We start from the raw sequence: 19,485 nt of genomic DNA, 5'->3' as shown, positions 1-19,485 counted from the left end.
CACAAGAGGGAACCAGGTCTGCACGAGAAGAGGTAGAATCTGGGGTACTGGTGGGCCACCTGGATGGACTTGCTCACCAGGCCATGGGGTCCAGGTCTGTGGAAGTGGGCTGACTAGAGACACAGCTTGGGAATTCTCAGTGTAGAAAGGGATCCTATCTCAACTCTCATCTAAGAGATGGAACATAGATAGCATGGGAAGACAGCTGAGGAATACTGGCTTCTAAGAGGCAGACTAGAAAGAGAAACTCAAGAAGACAGTGTAGGATCAGCCTGGAAGGACCCAGAAGAACAAGCAGGGTGCAGTGTCCTGGAGGTTGAAAGAGCAGAGTTCTAAGAATGCCAACCATGCCAGGTGCAACAGAGAGTTCCAATAAAGTCAGAATTGGACAGCACCCACTGGACTTGGCAATGAGCACACTGCTGGTGGAGTAAAGGGGCTGAGTGGCCACTGGGACTGAGGAAATACAGACTGTCCTACCCAGTTCTTGGGTGGGAGAAGGTGGAGACCAGGAAGAAGGAATGGAAATAAGAATGACTTTTAGGATGGGAAAGACGAGAGCATGTTTATAAGCTAAGAGGAAAAGTTTTGGTAGAGAAGGAGACACTGAAGATGCCTCAAGAAGAGCCCTTGAGGAGGTAGCTAGAAAGGCCTGGATCAGGGAGAGGGAGGCTTCATCCTTGGAGGAAGGGAGGAAGGAAGCTAGGACCATGGATAACGATGTGGAAACAACCGCAGCTCACAGGGCACTGAATGGAGACAGAAAAGATCATGTCTCATGGCCTTGGCTGCCATTGCGAAGAAATAAGATCTTACTGTAAGTGTTGAAAAGGACAAGGCTTGAATAGAGAAATAAACAGGAATGAGCCGAGAAAGGACAGGCAGAACTGATGGGCTGCAGGCGCCCAGCTGAGGACCCAGGCCTAAGTGAGGAGAGATGCTGTTTAGGTTCCACACTCATCCCCACAAACCCTCATCCCACTCCTCATTCCAATGGTTAACTGATCCTCAAAGGCCCTAAAGAAAAGCCCCACTGCTTCTCAGCACATGGGCCCTGTGTGTTCTGTTCACCAACCCTCTCTGGCCTCCCTCATCCTTTTACCCTCCACTTCAGCCTGAAGTTCCTGGACAGGATGCTCTTTCTCTCATGTGCCTTTACCTACTGCTCCTACTGTGTTACCTCCTCCAGAAGCTCCCTGGCTGGGGCTGACCTGCATGCCTCTCCTGGATCTCACAATAAGCCAGGCACTCTTCCTACTTCACACCCACCACAGGTCTGGAGAGAGCTGCGTGCATTCCATGCCCCACCAGACATGGAAGGGCTCCTTCCAGTGGGAACTTCCCCTCCATCCTCAGCACTAGGAGCCCTCAGACCACATGCTACGGGGCCAGGCTGGAGACAGGAGAAGCAGATGAGCTCTGAGTGGAAGGCTGATAGCTGTTCCTCAAGTCCCTTCTCACAGAGAATCCAGGCTTCGAGCTCACCAGTCCTTTGCACATAACTATTTTGATAAAAGAAAACAGGTATTGAGAGTAGACACTGGGGAGAGTTCCTGTTCAAAGAAACTGAAAGGCTGATTATAGCTCCTTCATAAGCAAGAAAAATAAGTTAGAACATTCTCGTGGACAGAGTCAGACTGCAACGGCAGCTCCTGGAGCTGTGTCAGACCCAGAAATCCATTTGAGAACAGAGATGCCACCATGGTGTCTTTTCTCTAACTAGGACACCCCAAAATACCCATCAGCTAAAAGGCCCCTGTGTTGTCCTTCACATCTTTAAGCCCAGGAATAGGGCCTGGGTCCTCTGAGTACTGCTGACCTCTCACTGCCTGTGCATACCAATTCTCCAGTCTCCTCTCTAGTGTTTGGCTCGTTCCTTCCCTGGAGTCCACGAGGTGCTGAACCTACTAACAAAATTTTCCCAGGGTCCCAGTCCTGCTCTGCTTCCCACTCAGGTCTCTCCAACAATAACAAGCCCTAGGCCAGGATCCAAATTCTGGGGTCTGTTGGGGAAGGGGGGTGCTGGGACACAGCCTCTGTCAGGCATGTCCTTCTGATGCTGAAACCAGATCCCCACAGCTCCCTGATGCCAATGGAATGCATTTAAGACTCTTAGTAAAAGCTGTGCTGCTGTAATTTTTTTTTTTTTTTTTTTTTTGAGGTCTAGAGAGAGAAATGAGCAACCGGCAGCTGCCACGAGGAGGGGCTGAGTCACTTGGAAAGACATTTTCCACAGGCTTTTTCCACCTTGCGCAGTTTGTGCTGATGGTGCATCTGCCCCATGACGAAGGCAACCAGGCCATCACCAAAGCCAGGATGTGTCACTAGTACCAGGCTGTTATGATGACCAAAGGATCAGCCACAGGATCTTCATTCCACAAGCAGAGGCAGTTGCAAATGAAACCAAGTGCCAGGGACCTGATGTTCCAGGGATGTGCCACCTCAGGCTACAATGCGGACTCAGGGGCTCCAAATATGGGAGGGAGGATTTAAAGCAAAATTAAGCTCAAAAACATGGTTTAAGATCCTCCCACCATATAACAGCACTTGATGGCTTCAAAGACAGTCAAGTCTAATATGGCAAAGTCTATGCTTTCAATCGACTGCCTTTAACCTCAGTTGCTTGTGGACGAGACGAGACCACTACCACTGGACTTAATGACCTATTAACTGAGACTTGCTGATCTGATAATCCACGGCCCCAAACCCCAACCTCTCTGTTCACGTTCTTTCAGAAGGCAGCTTTTCTGTGCTTGCAAGGTCATTCTGTATCTTAGACCCCTATGTCCCTCCCTACCAACACAACCTCACTGATTTTCCTCAGGATCAGCCATTGATAAGATGGAAAGTTTCAGTTCCTTTTTCCTCAACCCACAAAATTTAATCAATCATTAGAGACATGTGGAGCTATAAGAGATGAGGTTCCACTGTCAGCCCCCAGAATGTGGTCTACTGTGCTTCTTACCGAATTCTTTGTGTAACTTGCTAGAGACCTAACAGTGGTCCTGCCACTGGCTGCCCCCACTGCATCCCTGCCCACACCTGGCTTTCCCACATCTATATACTTTTAGGGATGCTCCTCCCTCTACCCAGAATGTCATTTCCTCTCCTTCTCTGGATAACTTCTACTAATTCTTCCAGACTCAGCAGGCTCTACATCTCCCAGGAGACCTCCCCTGATCCTTACCACTCCAGCCCTGGATATGCCATGCATGTGCCTCTGGGAAGCCAGGTACCCTCTACAGAGAGCACTACCAAGTCCCTGATAAACGATGCTTTCTTTCCGTCAGTCAGTACCTATCTGTAGAATGCCCACCAGAGCACTGCAGATCCCCGGCTGAACCCACTGACCTAAAGCCACGGCACCTGGCAAAGGCCAAACGCATCTGAAGTGCCACAAAGAAGGATCACTAAGCTGAACTGAGGAGGCAACTGGGATGAAAATCCCTATGGAAATCTGTCTCAGATACTTAAGAACTGGTAAGAGAAACCTGGGAGGTGGTCCTAGGTCCCATTACTTTCCTGACCATGCACCCCACACACTAAGCCTCCTTGTGAACCTTCTGCTCTGACCAGGCCTGGTTTTCCATGCTAATGCCAACACCAGTGTATTCATCTCTGAGCAAATAGGTCTGTCACTCCCCACAGCTGGAACGCCTTCCCCCATCCCATCCTCTTCTTCACCCTCCCATCCCACATTACTAAAGAAATTAGAAAAAAAATTTAAAGGGTTGCTCCTTCTACAAAAGCCAGTCCCACATTCTCCCTGAAGTCTATCCTAGAATTGGGCTCACCCTGTTTTCTCCCCACTACATTGCAAAATAAAGTATTTACATACACAATAGCATTTTGATTCAAGTTTCAATTGTCTTAATATGGTACAATAGGAAGAACATTATTTTGATTTCTTTTCTTGGTTCCCCTCTAAATGATTCCAGGCAGGTTGTTTCTCTGAACCTTAGTTTCTCCTCTATGGAAAGGTTAAACTACTGGGCTGCTCGGCTCAGGAAACTTGTTCTGAGATTTTAATGGACAACACATGAAAGAGCTTGGACATTGGAAAAGCCTTTTGCAAATATAATTAAATGATGCTATGGTCTAGCATTTTTTGGTAAGTCCTTTGAAGGCAGGAATCATGCCTCAATAGTCACTTGCCACAATACCTAAGGGAGTGCTCACACATTCAACATTGGAGGACTTTTGAATATGTGCACTCTGTTGATGTTATAGATCTGGGATGTTTTCATTACAGGTTTCTTTTCCTTAGACTTAAGCAAAATATATTTTATTTTTTTCTACTCAGACAAAATATCCACCAGTATTTTATGACACAACAGCTTATACTGTGAACCCCTTTGGGATGTTAAGTCTTGATCCTTGACCTAGCTGGAACATCTCCTACTTGGTCTCGTCTCTATGTATGCATATCCCTGACACCTCCCCCCTTATTTTTTGCTCTCATTTAATTCCTCTGCAAGATCTTTGTATACTAGTCCATATGAGGCTCCTAGATACATCCTAAATTCTGCAAGACTTCTGCAAGTAAGATCTTATTCTGAGAGCACCAGTGTGATTGGTCTCCTATGTAATGAAGGAGTTTTTATATTTTTAGTTTTCTTCCCATACAACAAACACTATTAATAACATCCTATTTTCTCCAGAGATGATATGGATTAGACCAAATGGAAAGTTACCATGGCTACCGCAAGTGTTATTTTTGGTATGAGAAATTCATGCCAAGAGAAGCAGCATACATGGTCAAGAATTGGAGCTTTATTTCCGTTTTGTTATCAGGCAATCAATCCCAATTTAATTTTGAAACTCTAATTGCAATGGAAACTAATTATGAGCAGTAAGGCCTGAAACCCCTAATTAAAGTGGGAGTCAATAAAAACGATTTGGCATTATCATTAAGGCAATGTTGGTAGGATGAAGGATTAAGTACAGGCAGATTTCCTTCCCAGGTAACTAAGCAAAACAAAACAGGGAAACTCATCTGGAGGGTACAGAGAGGGAACCCCAAGTTAGGACTGAAGATCACACTTTCTGGTGACTGAACAGGTTAGGGCTTCTCTCTGTGTTAAGTCTTCAACAAACTATGGGTGGGATGGGAATCCTGCGAGTGGGGGGAGAGCATTTCTACCAAGAGTCGTCCCCCAGGAGTGGCCTGGGGTGGGGGAGGGCCAGAAAAAGTTCAAGGGCCAGGTGGTTTAGATTAACCCCACATATTACGTGGCCACTTCTGTGCAGGACTTGGGAGCTGTTGCTGCAGATAAGCAGTGGTATCCAAACAGAATCTCATCGCTCAGAACCAGATATTTATGGGCTGATTCCTAGCATACCAATCGCTGAGCTGTACTTTTCTGAATTAGCAGAAGTTGGAGACTGGAAGGACTTCTATTAGAGGGAGAACCTAATGCCAATCTCTGAAGTGCATGCTTCCCTTTGGGACCTCCCAGTCTATCTTTGACAGCTCTATAATACTCTTAATAGCATAATGTCATCTGCTCTACGCTAGAATGATCCATATTTAGGCACCAAACCACAGGGTCCTCATCTCACCCCACTGGGCTCCCAAATAAGAAAGGGGCTCTGAAGTCAGGGAGAGAATACCTTTAACTGATAGTTAAGTATGCATCCTCCTCCAAATTTCTTGACAAAGAGATAAAATACAAAAATGGACTTTGCTGAATGGATGGAAAGTCAGTCTGAACACTCCAACCATTCAGTAAAGTCAGAGGACACCTTCCCTCTTCTCACTCAGAGCACATTTTCCCCACAGATGGGACTTTCTCCCTGTAACAGGTAATTTTCCTGAAAAAAAAAAAAATTTTTTTTAAAGCATTATCTCCCAGTGGCTGGGAGGCTGAGGCAGGAGGATCACAAGTTCAAAGCCACGCTCAGCAAAATCGAGGCACTAAAGCAACTCATTGAGATTCTGTCTCTAAATGAAATACAAAATAGGGTTGGGGATGTGGCTCAGGGGTTGAGTGCCCCTGAGTTCAATTCCCAGTACCCAAAAAATAAAAAGCATTATCAAGAAGAAAGAAGTGGAACATCATCTCCCTCTTGTAGCCTTTCAGTCCCTCAGGAGAGGGAGTTTTGCTTCAGGGTGGGAAGAATTCCTTGAGAGCTTCTGGACTCGTATTTCCCAGGAATAAATGAAGTTCATAGTCACACTGGGGCTGGCGGAATTTTTTTTGAGGCAGATAAACCTCAAGATCAACGAAACCTATGTTAATCTTAATTCTTGGTGCGTCACAGGCAGGCAACATAGAACACAGGGCTTGTCTTGAATTAGTCAAATGAGGTTCTCAGAATATTTTCATCAAAATAGTATATTGACATATTATGCAAAGTCGCTGGCAGAGGTGTTTTGTAACAAAGGTTAAAAAGTGAAGAAAACACATTTCTGAACCCTGAAATGTTTTGGGAGCTGGCTGCAATTTGAAAAGACATTGTGTGGTTTCTCTACGTTATTGACATATAATGGACCTTCAGGTTAAGCAGAAAAAGGGACCGAACTAGCTCACATTTAGTATGAATGTGGGGAGAGACAAGGAAAAAGAGAGGAAGAAGAAAAATAGCTTTGTCATATTGAGCTCCTTTGGTATGAAATTTCAGCCCAAGGAAACTGAAAGTGTCCAGAATAACAGAGCCTCATTCCCAAACACAGACAAGGAGTCCCGTTCTGTGCCACTGGACTCTGCTTTCAGGAGAGATACATACCACTAGGGATTCACGAAGATCCATCAGTCAAAGAAAGTACCTTTGTTTTTACAGTCAGCAAACTACAAACTTTTTCTAGTGCTCTTAAGAAAACGGATGCTTTTAGGGCCCCCCAAAGAATTCAGATGCGCTTAATCTCCAAACCACACCTACCTTGACTCCAATGAGAGATTTGCGGTGATAGAAGCAGCACAGAGCTGCCGAGAGGGCGTGGAAAGCATTGCATTCCTTAGGCATCTTTCAGTCTTCAGTCCTGGGCACCACTTGCCTTGATTAGGGTTCAAAAAAGGGAGCATTGGACAGTAGCGCCCTGGTCCTGCTGCAGCAGTTGTGCTGTTCCCGTCCGCAGTCGCTGGTGTGGCCGGGGGAGTGAGTTGGCTTCTTCTCCCAGGCCAGTCTAGGACTTTTCCCCTCCGCTGAAGCCAATACGATCTGCTCGCTCAATTCTGGCAGGCTGGTGTCCAGCCTGCCATGCACGCAGTGCCAGAAATTCTCATGTGACCAGACTTGCTTTCTGATGAAATTCTAACCCCTCTTAGAAGAGGCCTTGGGCTTTAGCTGTCCCCTAATTGAGAGGCCCAGCAGAAATCATTAAACCCCCAGGCAGCCTTCCCCCTCTCAGGGATGAACTGCATCACGCAATCTGCTCCTAGTGGCTTTGTCTGTTTGCTCGCCACCCCAGCACCTCAGGGTTTAAGGAAGCAGGGCAAGTTGTACATTTCACACCACCTTGTTATGAGACAGAGGCTCCTTTGAGAAAAGGCAGTGGCCTAAAAGTGACCAGGGTGTGACTTTCCCTGGGAGCAATCCTAGAAGTCTTAAGAAACCCAGGCAGGATCTCACTCCCCAAGCCACCTCCAGCGCTGTTTGTTTTTAATTAGGATGCTCCTGGCAGTCAGTTTGCAACTGATAGCGCTGGCATAGCCGTCACTATTGGCAAAGCGATATTGCCTTTTGGTGTTTAATTAGCAAGTCTGTCAGCAAACACTGAGCGCCCTATGCCCTCCGCACCTGGCTGTGCGGCTGCTGGGAGGACAGAGACTGTGCACTCCCTTCTGCCCCACAGTTAGTCCTATTCCATTCCTTTCCTTTAAGTTCTTTAATTACCCATCTTCTCTTTAACTGTCCATTCTGCCTAACCTTCACCCAGCACACAAACCTTCCATCAAATGCAGCCATGATTGGCCTTCCTAGACTTGCCTGCACTGAGGCCTTTATCCCTCCTTCAAGAGCCTCAGAGCACCTTTAGGGGGAAGTAATTGCTTTTCCTCTTTCATTCTAGTTATACGGAATGCTCATCTCTTGGTGTGTGTGTGTGTGTGTGTGTGTGTGTAATCAAACCCAGGTTTCTGCCTGTAGCTCTTCCTCTCCTACTGTCTCAAATATCAACTTTCTGTGGCTTTGGCCATTCAGAAATGGAATGTGTCCTGAAGCTTCCTAAAACTTCACACAGGCAGAAACTTGTAATGAGGAAGAAGCAGAACCTATTCAGTCTAGAAAGGAACAACACTGGATGAGGCATGAGAGAGATATGAGAAATATCCAATGGGATTAGTGTCAAGTCCTCAGGAGGCCTCAGACTTTGGACTAGGTCAAGCCTGCCCATGAAAATAGGGAATTGTTTGGTGCCAGCTTCTGTGTTTGAGTCGGGAATGGAGATCCACAGGCCTAGGAGATGAGGAGGCTCCACCTAAGAAACACCGCAGGAGCACAGAGCTACCAATGGTCTATGGCCACAGGAACTGCTGGGAAGCACACTGCCTTCTGCTCCTCTGACTGGCTTTCTCCCTCAGGTCTGTTCTGAAGGTTGGGTTTGCTGTCCTAGGAACACCTGGGTCCTGGTCCTGTGAAGTCCACCTGAGCACTGGAGCAAGTTATCAAGGCTTTGAGTTCTCCTAGTCTTGGAGTCCTGGAGATCATCCTGGTGATGGTCACCATCTTCCAAGGTCCATGCTCTGTACCAGTGAGGAAGCATTTTCTGTTTATCCTTATTTCTATCAGGCAGGGTTCAAAGGATAAGTCCCCACAAGCACGTTTGTGGGGATGGCTTGTAAATTATGCCAACAGCCACCAGAGAAGGGGCCCAGCTTCCACCTGCTATTCCCTTTGGTAGGAAATAATAAGCTCCTTCAGGCTGAAAACCTCCCCAAGGGGTCAGGAAGGCACCATCCCAGGCCCAGGGAAAGGGAAGGGAGCAGTTCCTTAAATCCTGCACAGAAATTCAATGAGGTTGGTCAGCCAACACCTCTTGAATTCCGGATTTCCCCTCCCTCCCTGCAAAAAGTGAAAGAATCCGGATTACCCCTCCCTCTCCCTAGGAAGTGAAAGAAAACATTCTTGAAAGTAAATATGCAAATAACTCAGAAGTGTAAATTACACCGAATTATGTAGTGGAAAGATCAGAGCCAGGGTGAATGCAAAACAAAAGACCTAGCTAAGGCACCTGAGGCTTTCCCTGTTTACTCCAAGAAAAGTCTTCAAAACAGCTAGAGTTTGTTCCACCAGGATTAAAGAATGGGCTAATCTTATTAGGTAACTGTTTCCTAAGCACATTTTATTTTTGTTCCACACCAAAAATAAATTCTGAAGCAGTGCTCAAAAGGTATTAATCAATTTTCTTTCAAAATGGCCAAGAAGAGAGACTAAAATAACGTGTTGATAATTGCATCAATTCCCAAAGTGCCCTCCACTGACTTGTTATGCTTTTAAATGTCTCCTATCCACACTGATCAATTCCTCCACATTCTCCCCACAATGATTATTCTATTCTCATAACAAAGAAACAGGAGACCAAGAATGGTGTGTAACTCTGCAGAGAACAAAGGACAGGCCCCAACCTTGGACTGCACAGCCTGTCCCTGGTCACACGGAAACACAAATAAGAAATTTTATAATGTCTTATAATTAAACCTGTTATTCATGCAGCCACACAACGATGCCGTGACCTGAGGCTGTGGGTCACTCTGTTGATATGGTTCATGGGACTATTTAGATTTAAGGTTTTCTAAACACTATGCTTTTCTGGGGACAAGGGCGGTGTCTCTAATGGAATCCCAGGGACTGACGATGGTAGAGAGGGTGCCAGCACACAGTGCAGAGCTCTGGGAAGAGTTCTGGGGTGCTCTCCAGTGCCCCCTGTGGCCACCTGAGAGATTGTTTCTCTGTACCAAGGGAAACACACCAGTTAGGTGATAAAGCCAGGACTGGGTGGCTAAGTGGACCTTTGAAGGAAAGTCCCATTATCTCAGATCAAACGTCCCCCAACCATCCAAGAAGAGGGTTAAAGGACTAAAGGAAGGTCCTGCACAAGCACTGCCTGCAATTCCAGTTTTTCCCTGGGCAGCCTTAATACTAACCTGTCCTTTTCAGTAACCATGGAAACAGGAGCTGCCTGCCAGCCATATTCAACAGACATGCCTCCTGTTGGCAGCAGCACTTGGCTCAGAGGGATGAGAGAGTGAGTGCAGTGTCCCTTTCCCAAAGTCTCTATGCCCTGATGTGAAGATCAGGCTCCCAGTGTGGTAGACAGACCCTCTCTCTCATGGGCATTGTGGGGTGGGTACAGAAGCAGCTTTCTGCTTTTCACTGATTCAGAGCATCCAGGAAAACAACACTCCCTTCCCCAAAGCTAGCCGCCCTAGAATCAGGACTCAAGCCTTAATGGAGGCACTCCCAGACATTGTCCAGAAGCCTCTTGGTCAGTGACACTGCCCTTGGTCAGGAAACTGGAGAGCACCAGTCCAAGGCTGCAATGCCTCACTTATCCCTGTCCACAGTGAACAGACTCAGAACATCATTTGGGGGTAAACATTAGTTATTGTGCCATGGTGACCAAAACAGCTCACCCTCTCATGGCAATAGAGATTCTGAGGTTTTTCACACACACACACACACACACACACACACACACACACACACCAATCCTTTTTGTGTGTGTGCAGGGTGCTGAAGACTGAACCAGGGCCTCACTCATGATAAGCAAGTGTTTTACCACTAAGCCACACCCCAAACCCCTTTCTGGTTTTTTGTTTCCACTAAGCCTCAGGGATCTAGCTCTTGATGAACAAAGACATCTTTAATGAGCAAGGGAGTAAGGCTGAAGAAACCAGCTCTGGTTCTCCTCGAGTCTGAGGAAGAGGGGAAAGGCAACTTGGCTTTGTGCCCCCAAAACCAGTGTGGTAGGATGTCGCAGTGTTCAGATTGCTGGAGAGCAGTGTGGCAAGGGCCTGAGAAGGGCAGGGCCAAAAGAGAGGCAAGGTGATCAGCAGCCCTGCCTTCCAAGGCTTCCCCAGACACCTGCCATGTGTCTGCCTGATTCTGAACAAATGCAGTCGGCCTCTGACTTCATGACTGCTGGAAAGTGAACCATACGACCTTTCTGATGTATGATTTCAGTACAGCATTAGTAAACTACAGGAGCCATTCAACACTTAGAAAGTAGGCTTTGTGTTGGATGATTTTACCCAACTGTAGGCTAACATAAGTGTTCTGAGCATGTTTAAGGTAGGCTGGGCTAAGCTATGATGTTTGGTAGGTTAGGGGTATCAGTTTAGGCTCTGTCTCTCTCTCTCTTTTACAGTGCTCAGGACAGAATTCAGGGTTTCACATATCCAGGCAAGTGCCCTATCACTGAGCTATACCCCCAGTCCTGATATTTTCAATTTATGATGGGTTTATTGGGACATCACCCCAGTGTAAGTCGGGGGACATCTATAAACCAGGAGGAGCACACCTTCAAACAAAGAACCACAGGGCCCTAAGGGAACAGGGCCAGGAACTCACTGAGAAAGAAGGAAAGAGGCCACCTCCTCTTTGGGCCAGACGGAGCAGCTAAAGCTGCCAGAGATGTTTTCCTATACATAAACGTGATTTATTTCTTGCTCCAAATGGGAATGCAGCCGAGACTCAGTGGGAGGACAGTAGGCAACGCTGGCCAAGCTCTTGGGCTGCTTTGGGTTAGTTTGCCCTAGTGAACACAGAGATGCATTTAGGAGTGTTTGCTGACAGTTTCCCCAGATTCCTCAAGGGGATGAAAGATATGGCTGTTAAATGATCTCTGTCCGGAAGCAATATTGATCTGTCCAGCACACAAAGAGACTAAGTATAGTCTTCACAAACAGATTTCTCTCTACTGGGCCTCATGTCATTCCCTCTCCCCCTACAATTTTCTGTTTCTCTAACCAGCTATTAAAATTGTATAACCAAATGATGAGAAGCAAAATTAGGCGCCCAGCCCTGATTTTGCTTTCTCACATTATCGTGTACAATTCTATTCCATATACCCCACCCTTCCATCACTACCACCTATTTCCTGGCATTACCCCAGGAATCCTATATTACATAAGCTCAATTTTCTGTTGTTTTGGCATGAAGGTAAAATGAAAAATAATATGCAAAGGATGCTATTCTAACCTCTCAAATAGCAGACAGACTAGCTGGTAGACTACCTTCTTTGAGCAGAAAGCCATGGACCATCTCCCAAGCAAAAGGCAAGCCTGTAATGCTTTACATAAGATTTCAGGGTTTTCTATATCTCCTGAAGCCCATCATACACACCTGGGAGTTTCACCCATTCGAGACAATTTGCCACCTACTCCCCAAGCTTCTTTTGATTCCACACTCACTATGCAGGCGTCACCAGGGGCAATCATTTCTTTCTGTCATTTCAGGTTTTCTGTGCTGTACATTTTGCTCTTTCCCTTTCTCCCACTTACGGGAAGGGTGAGCTCCTAAGCAGCTAATCAGCAATGACCACAACAGCACCCTGGAGGCCCTTCCCACTCAGAGTGGTGCTGAAAGGGACTGAGGAGCATCAGCATGGTCCTCAGGAAGCCTCACCAGGCAGAAGCACCTGGACTCTCTCCCATCTCCATGGACACTCTCCCACCTCACAAACACTTCTGCAAAATGGCATCTTCCAAAAAGGAGTTGAGACAGATATCTGCATGCCTCTAAAGTGGCTCTGGAACATACCTTGCAGTGGGATGATAGAGGGAGAGCCAGGGTGTGTTCAAGTCCTCATTGCACCACTAGCTAGCTGGGGAGCCTTGGGAAAGTACTTAACCTCTGTGGGCTTCAGGTTGCTCCCCAAGCTTTCCAGGTTATCATGGGCATCAAGCAAGACAACATATAGAGCCCAGCACCCAACACCTAGCAGGCACTTGGCAAACCTGAGCTTCCTTTCCCTTTTGAAGGAGTAGCTCACAAACCCCTTCTCCCCAACTGCTTCTGTGGAGCTTGTGCCCACCCACGTGCTGGGGTCACATGTCCCCCCAAGATGAGGGTGGACAATCACCACACCTTGAACCATTGACTGGCCCCATCTGGTGCTTTCCTGAACTTTGAAACATAGGGAATTATGAGGAGATGTTTAAGAGCTTTTAGCTCTGAAATATATTTTAGCCCTAAATTTAAGAATTAAAAATTAATTGCACATATGGTTTTAATCACACTTGCTCAGATGATCTTCTACTGCAAAACCTTTGTCATTTTTGGAATTGTTTATATTAACAGGCAGCATGTGTATCCACAGCATCTGCCACATGGCCCTCCCCAGGGGCACTCCTGGGTCTGTCTACAGCCACTGAGCTTTCCATGTAGCATCCCAGTCCAAGCAATCTGAATGAGATCCTGTGGGCACCCCGCTGCATGGGCTCTGGGTGGCACCCTTTCTTTCCCACTGCCTCTGTACAAAGTTGGTTAGAACTGGACTTCAGCCTATGTTCTGAATGGATGCCCTGCAGATACTCGCTCCTCCAACCCCTACTAGTCCTCCAAGATGGTGGTTCTTACCCTGGGAATAGGTCTTCCTCTGTGTTTAAAGTCCCCAGAGACTCAGCTCCCCGATTTCTTCATATTTTGCTGGCCCACACTACCAGGTTGTCTGACACTAACCACTACTAGAACCAGGACCATGCCTGGTATAGCCCCATGGATACCTGGTAGAGACCCATGGATATACCCAGATGCCTTGCCCTGCCTTCTGCCTATACATCATCCTCTCAAGCTCCTAATAGCAGGAATCCAACAGAGTTACAGTATATTCTCTCTAAGTCATCTACCCCTATCCCCACCTACCAAATGTCTGACTGGACCAACCAGTCTGCAAGGAATGCTGGGAAAGCAGCAACACAGGGCCCGGGGTGGGGTCAGCAGCAGGTGAGAGGTGGAGTCGGCTAATCCCACCCCTTTCAGCCTTGGCAAAAAGTAGTTTTATGATTTCCTCCTTCTCTGTTGCCATGCAAATTCTACCACCTGAATTAAATACTTCAGTAGGAAGATATCCATTTTTCAGGGTCATAAACTGATTATGGGCATTATCCTGTGATGGACATACTGGTTAATTCTGCATTTCTACCAAAATAACCATGATAATCAGTCCAGACTAGAAGCTGTTAACCTGAAGGTCTTGTGGACTTCCACAAATCAATGAAAACTGTATACAAACTACGGTGTAAATATCTGCTTACTGCGGAGAGGGGTCATTGCTTCTGTTCAATTCTCAAAGACCTACATGACCTAAAAGCCCCCAGTGACCCAGAAAGACTTTCAGTGGCCACTGAACAGGAAGTGAGGAAAACACCCTGGAGATCATGGACATGGTTAAGGACACAGAAGGCACCCAGCTGATTACCTTGGACAACATCGGGCTTGGCAGGGCTGTGTCTGATAAGAGGAAGAGACAGCCTTGGGCAAGCAGGGTCACAACGGCTAACTACTATGGAGTAGCTTTAACCGAGCATGTATGAGAAGAGGGGAGCCCCTCACAGCTGGTGGAAGGGCTGCTGTTTAATGGTAAATGTGGAATATCTATAAGATCGCTCCTAGCAACCCCTCGGCAAGCTCAGACCGAAGGGGCACATTCAGGAAGACTGCAGCAGTCACAGACATATTTTTGCCTCACCCACCAGTGTGCAAGGTCCCCAAAAGCCTGCATTTCTAGAGAATTTTACCAGTGTCCCACTTACCACTCACACTAGGAGATGGATATTATCATCTCCAGTCCACATCTGCCATCAGACAGTTCTTAGAGTTGATAATTAAAATAGTGAATTAGAACCTGGCCCTATCTGAGGTGATAATGGAAGCATGGGTAACACCTGGTCGTCAAGAGGCCTTATCTTGTGCAAATTCAAAAGGAAGGCCTCCCTCCAACCACGGGACAGACACTTGCCAACACAGGCGGCAGGGCTCATCTGGAATATGCCCAGTCATAGATGTGAGGCTGCTCATAACAGGAGAGGGCACATACCGATGGACACTGAGGTCAGAATCTGAGAACAAGGAGGCAGCAAAGCCTCTGTGCACAGGTGTCAACTGGAGATTACCGCACTATCTCTGTAGTACATGGAGGCATGACCTATGCCCATTTCTCTAAGGAAAAGGCTGACGCAGAAGGTCATGTGCGTGGAAGGGACCAGGTTCTTTTTCACTTCCTTAACTACTGCCAAGCACAATGCTGACTATAGAAATGACGTTCATAAGGTCAGCATTTGCCTCTCCTTGCATCCAAGGTGGGGACAATAGGTTCCTTTTGCCATAGGTCAAAGAACAATGCAACCCCTAGCCTTAAATGTGTACCCTCCCAAGTGGGTGGGATGGCTGGGTAGAAGGGAGAGCTCCCAGGGCAAGTAGCAGGAATCGACCCCGATAATTCTCCAGGAACACAAGGACTCAGGGTTGGGCCACTTGTGCTAATGACAGGAATCTTACCAAGGCCAAACTATAGTTCATTAGGGAGATCCACAGCTCCTGTGGGCCTCTACCTGTAACAGTGGTGTATTGGACAACTGTGAGGTAATGGACACTCAGCACATAATAAACCAAGAGGTAGGCTTAAATTAGAAAAAGGTAGACATAGGACTTGAAATGACAGAGAAAATATTTCTACAAAACAGCATTCATGTGCCAACATTTTATGTTTTCCCTGAGTAGACAGAGATAATTAGAAAAATAGCCTAATATACTTCTGATCCTGAAAAATTGGGGGAAGTGGCATAAATGGCAGAATGTGGTTACTGTATTAAAAAATTTTACTGGACAGCATGTGTAGTCAAGCTTGTAATGGATTTGTGAGCCCATCAGAACACTGACCACTGCATGACCCAGGAGTAGACATATGACCTTCAAGAGACCAGTCACTCTGGGACTTTTCAAACTAGAACTGAGCAAGTTTCCCCTTGAACCATAAGCTCTAAGACTGTAAGCCTAGAGCAGCCTAGGCCGTGTGTTCCCAGTGCAGAGAAGCTGATCTGTGAGAATGTAGTTAATGTACCAGAGAAGCAAATGCAAGAGACTGGGGGCCCTAAAGATATTTTCCTTCAGTCGGGTACTATGGCACATGCCTCGACTCTCAGGAGGATCACAAGTTGGAGGCCAGCCTTAGCAACTAAATGAGAATCTGCCTCATGCAACTCAGTGGTAGAGTACCCTGGGTTAAATCTCTCTTTCTCTCTGTCCCTACACACACACGTACACACACACACACACACAGATGTTTTTCTTTCTAGAAGTCATTGACTCAAGCTACTCAGCCCCTGCTATATCCCTTATGGTAGGTTTCCTAGCTCACATCATCAGTTTGAACTTACAGGCTCATCTTATCACAGTGTGATTAAAACTTGAGGTCAAGATGTAACCCACTGTGTTAAGCTCTACTGGAATTTAGATTCATGTGATCTCTGTATCTGAGAACTGTGAAAGAGGAGCCAACGTCAACTGATGTTACAAAAAGATGTGCATTATATTCCCATTAATAATAGGGCTGTACACTGATGTGTCAGTACCAGGTGGGAATTAATGATGTTTCCCAGCCTACTCCAGGGACATCCATGAAAGAACTCGGTTGTTTTGTGTTTTCAGAGATGAAGAAGGCATAGATTTGCCTCTAGGAAAAGGGAGAGGGATTCATGGAGTTGGAATGTCCTGTGCTGCTAAGTGTAGGTGTGAGTTTTGCTCCCACACCCAGCACCTCTCCCAGGCTACAGGAAACCACGAACTAAGTGCACTCTCCACCTTGCTTATGCGGCAATGGCACCATCCTAACCTCCTGGAAGATGTTTCTAAAAGGCTATGATGTTACTTGGAAAACCACAGCATCTGATTCAGAGGTATTGACTGAGACAGCTCCTTGCTGAGGCCAGGCGATCTTTACCAGATATGATCACCAGGGGGGGCAACTTATAGGACAGGAAATTTACATCATCCCCAAATTGCATTCAAATATTCCCCAGATTTGCTCCTTAGACCAACCTGGAAGAAGCTCAGAAGCCTGGCTCTCAGACTGTGGGTCCTACGGGGGTTTCCTCCTCCCTTCACTACTGCTCTATGTACCCAGGTGAGGAGACCCAGCTCCAGTCCTGTCTTCTAGGGTCTGGCTACTGAAGCACTCATTAAGTCAACTGGGTGTCCTTGCCCACTGGCCTTATTCATACAATGCCTGAACAGGATAGATTCCCAGAGAACATCTGGAGATGGCACAGGGATTCTCAATCTGGGGTTCACAAAGACCTTGGAAGTAAGATGCGCAGTAGGTGTGTGTACACATTTCTAGAGACATGATTCTTATTCATCATATACGCAAAAAGGAAGGAACTCTTTCTTTCACCCTTCCCAACATGGTTAAGAGTCAGACAGGCATGAGGCATGACTGCGACACGGAGGTTACACTTGTCACTGGTGAACCAGCCTGGCCCGCCTCTGACTGGATTAGACTGGTTCCCACTTCAGTCCAGTCATTTTATTCCCTCAGTCTGAACAACCTGGGCCCCAAACTGGGAGAAACACCCGGAATACAGTAATTCCCAATATATATCAGCTGTATATATAATTCCCAGTATATCAGCTGTGCTCTGTTCAAGTAATCCCGAAGTCAGGAGACGGAACTGGACCCTGTTCCACCCAGACTCCTCCAAGGAAGGCAGAGGGGAAGAGGCTGAGTCAAAATGGGCTTAGCAGGAGCACACAGACCCCTTCCTAAAACCACCACCTGGGCCTGGGAAAAATAAGAATCCAACTGGGGACTGGCAGTCACAGGAAGTAGTCCATCAGCTTCATCATTTCTTCTGCACAGAAAGCTCTTTTGACAGTGTGAATAGGGGCTTTATAGTGTAAGTTCTCATCCACAGGCTAATAAATATGTGAAATGGCCTCTCAGACCAGGTTTCTGCAGCCTGGACACTGAGGTCATTCAAGAAACAATTAGATGCCATCTGGAGAGAGCTGGACTCGAAAGGAAATTGCCTCGAAGGGCCAAACAGCATGTTCTCATTCCCAGAGTCTGACACATCCTTATCTTCATTCACATAAAAGACGAAATGGAGCTCAGCCAGCTAATCCACACTGGGAGCACAGAATGAGCAAAGGCTGCGGCAATTAATAAGAGCTTAAGGATCAGGAGAATGCTCGTTTTCAGCCTGACCCAAGTAAATTTATCCTTTAAATGAATTTATCCCTTGATTGCACTTTCACATCCAAGCAGAACGTCTCTGTCAGAAACCAGGCCTTGGCCTCACCACACTTTGGGTTTTCAGGTTTTAATACAAAACAATGAGAGCAGAACAGCAACTGCTTCTAGCCCAGCTCTTCAGAGTACGTAACAAGCAAGGACTCAATTATGCTGGAGTTTGTAGTCACTGAGGTTTCTCAATCCACTCCATTACAAGGAACAGGCCCACAACTGTGAACCCTTGCTTCTAGGATAGATTCTCAATTTTTCTTATTTTTTAAGTGAAAATTTAATGTCTTTTCTATATTAATAATCAGTGTCTTTAATAGGAAATCAACTGTTGGGTAAGCTGGGTTTAAAGAAAAACTTAGCTGGAGGAAAAAAAATATAGATTTTGATAAGCAGCAGGAGGTTCTCTGCATTTTAAGTGTTTGTGCAACTTTTTAGGCTTTTAAGTAGCAGGAGACCCTCTAGTACACTGGTGCTCAGGGTGGTCACAGGCCCAGAAGGGTCTTTCAGGGAGTCCAAGAGACCATTATTATTAATAGTATTGAGCCCCACCTCCCATTTCACTGGGTTGACATTTACACTGACAGCGCAAAAGCAAAACCGCAAGAGCCTTATCAGAAAGCAGGGAAGAGATACCAGTCTGTCCTACCTGTCATTGCACTCTTTTTATTTTTATTAAAAAAAAAATGTTAGGCTGGGGTTGTGGCTCAGTGGTAAAGCGCTTGCCTAGCATGTGTGAGGCACTGGGTTTGATTCTCAGCACCACATATAAATAAATAAATAAATAAAGGTAAAAAAATTTAAAAAAATGTTTTTAGACTGCATTTTGATTCATTGTACACAGATGGGGCACATCATTTCATTTCTATGGTTGTGCACTATGTAGATTCATACCATTCGTGTAATCATACATGTACACAGGATAATGATCTGTGCACTCTATTTTTTAGTTGTAGGCAGACACAATACCTTTATTTTATTTTTATGTGGTGCTGAGGATCAAACCCAGGGCATCATGCAAGCTAGGCAAGCGCTCTACCACTGAGCCACAACCCCAGCCCTGTCACTGAACTCTTGACCAGGAGGTCACGGCATGTAAGGTAAGACGGCCAGTTCCACCTCTGAAGACCCTGATGAAACAGGAAGAATCACTGATGTCCCTGAACGCAGCCCTGAGTACGTTCCACAGGACGGAGGGCAGCAGGTGGCAGTGCTTGTGGGGCACACCTGGAGAAGTGGGGCACAGCGGCCCTTTCACAAAGCTCCACTTTCACTTCAAAGAACATCTGACAAACGATAGC

At 46.4% G+C, this 19,485-nt stretch overlaps 1 protein-coding gene across 2 annotated transcripts in view; it reads right to left on the bottom strand.

The window, feature by feature from the left end:
* Positions 1–19,485, bottom strand: part of Bcar3 (BCAR3 adaptor protein, NSP family member) — a 115,017-nt gene that overhangs the window by 39,338 nt on the left and 56,194 nt on the right. Inside the window, exon 1 of one of the 2 annotated variants that reach the window (XM_047565444.1) lies at positions 6,883–7,151. The exons of the other annotated variant lie outside the window; for it this stretch is intronic. Coding sequence (XP_047421400.1) covers positions 6,883–6,966 — 84 coding nt within the window. The 5' untranslated portion in view covers positions 6,967–7,151. Of the gene's footprint in view, positions 1–6,882; positions 7,152–19,485 lie in introns of those variants that run through there. 2 annotated transcript variants of the gene reach the window in all.

Source organism: Sciurus carolinensis, chromosome 1 (genome assembly GCF_902686445.1).
Source record: "Sciurus carolinensis chromosome 1, mSciCar1.2, whole genome shotgun sequence".
Taxonomy (NCBI): Eukaryota; Metazoa; Chordata; class Mammalia; order Rodentia; family Sciuridae; genus Sciurus; species Sciurus carolinensis.
Note: the sequence above shows the minus strand (reverse complement) of the source record. Positions and strands in the feature narration are given on the sequence as shown.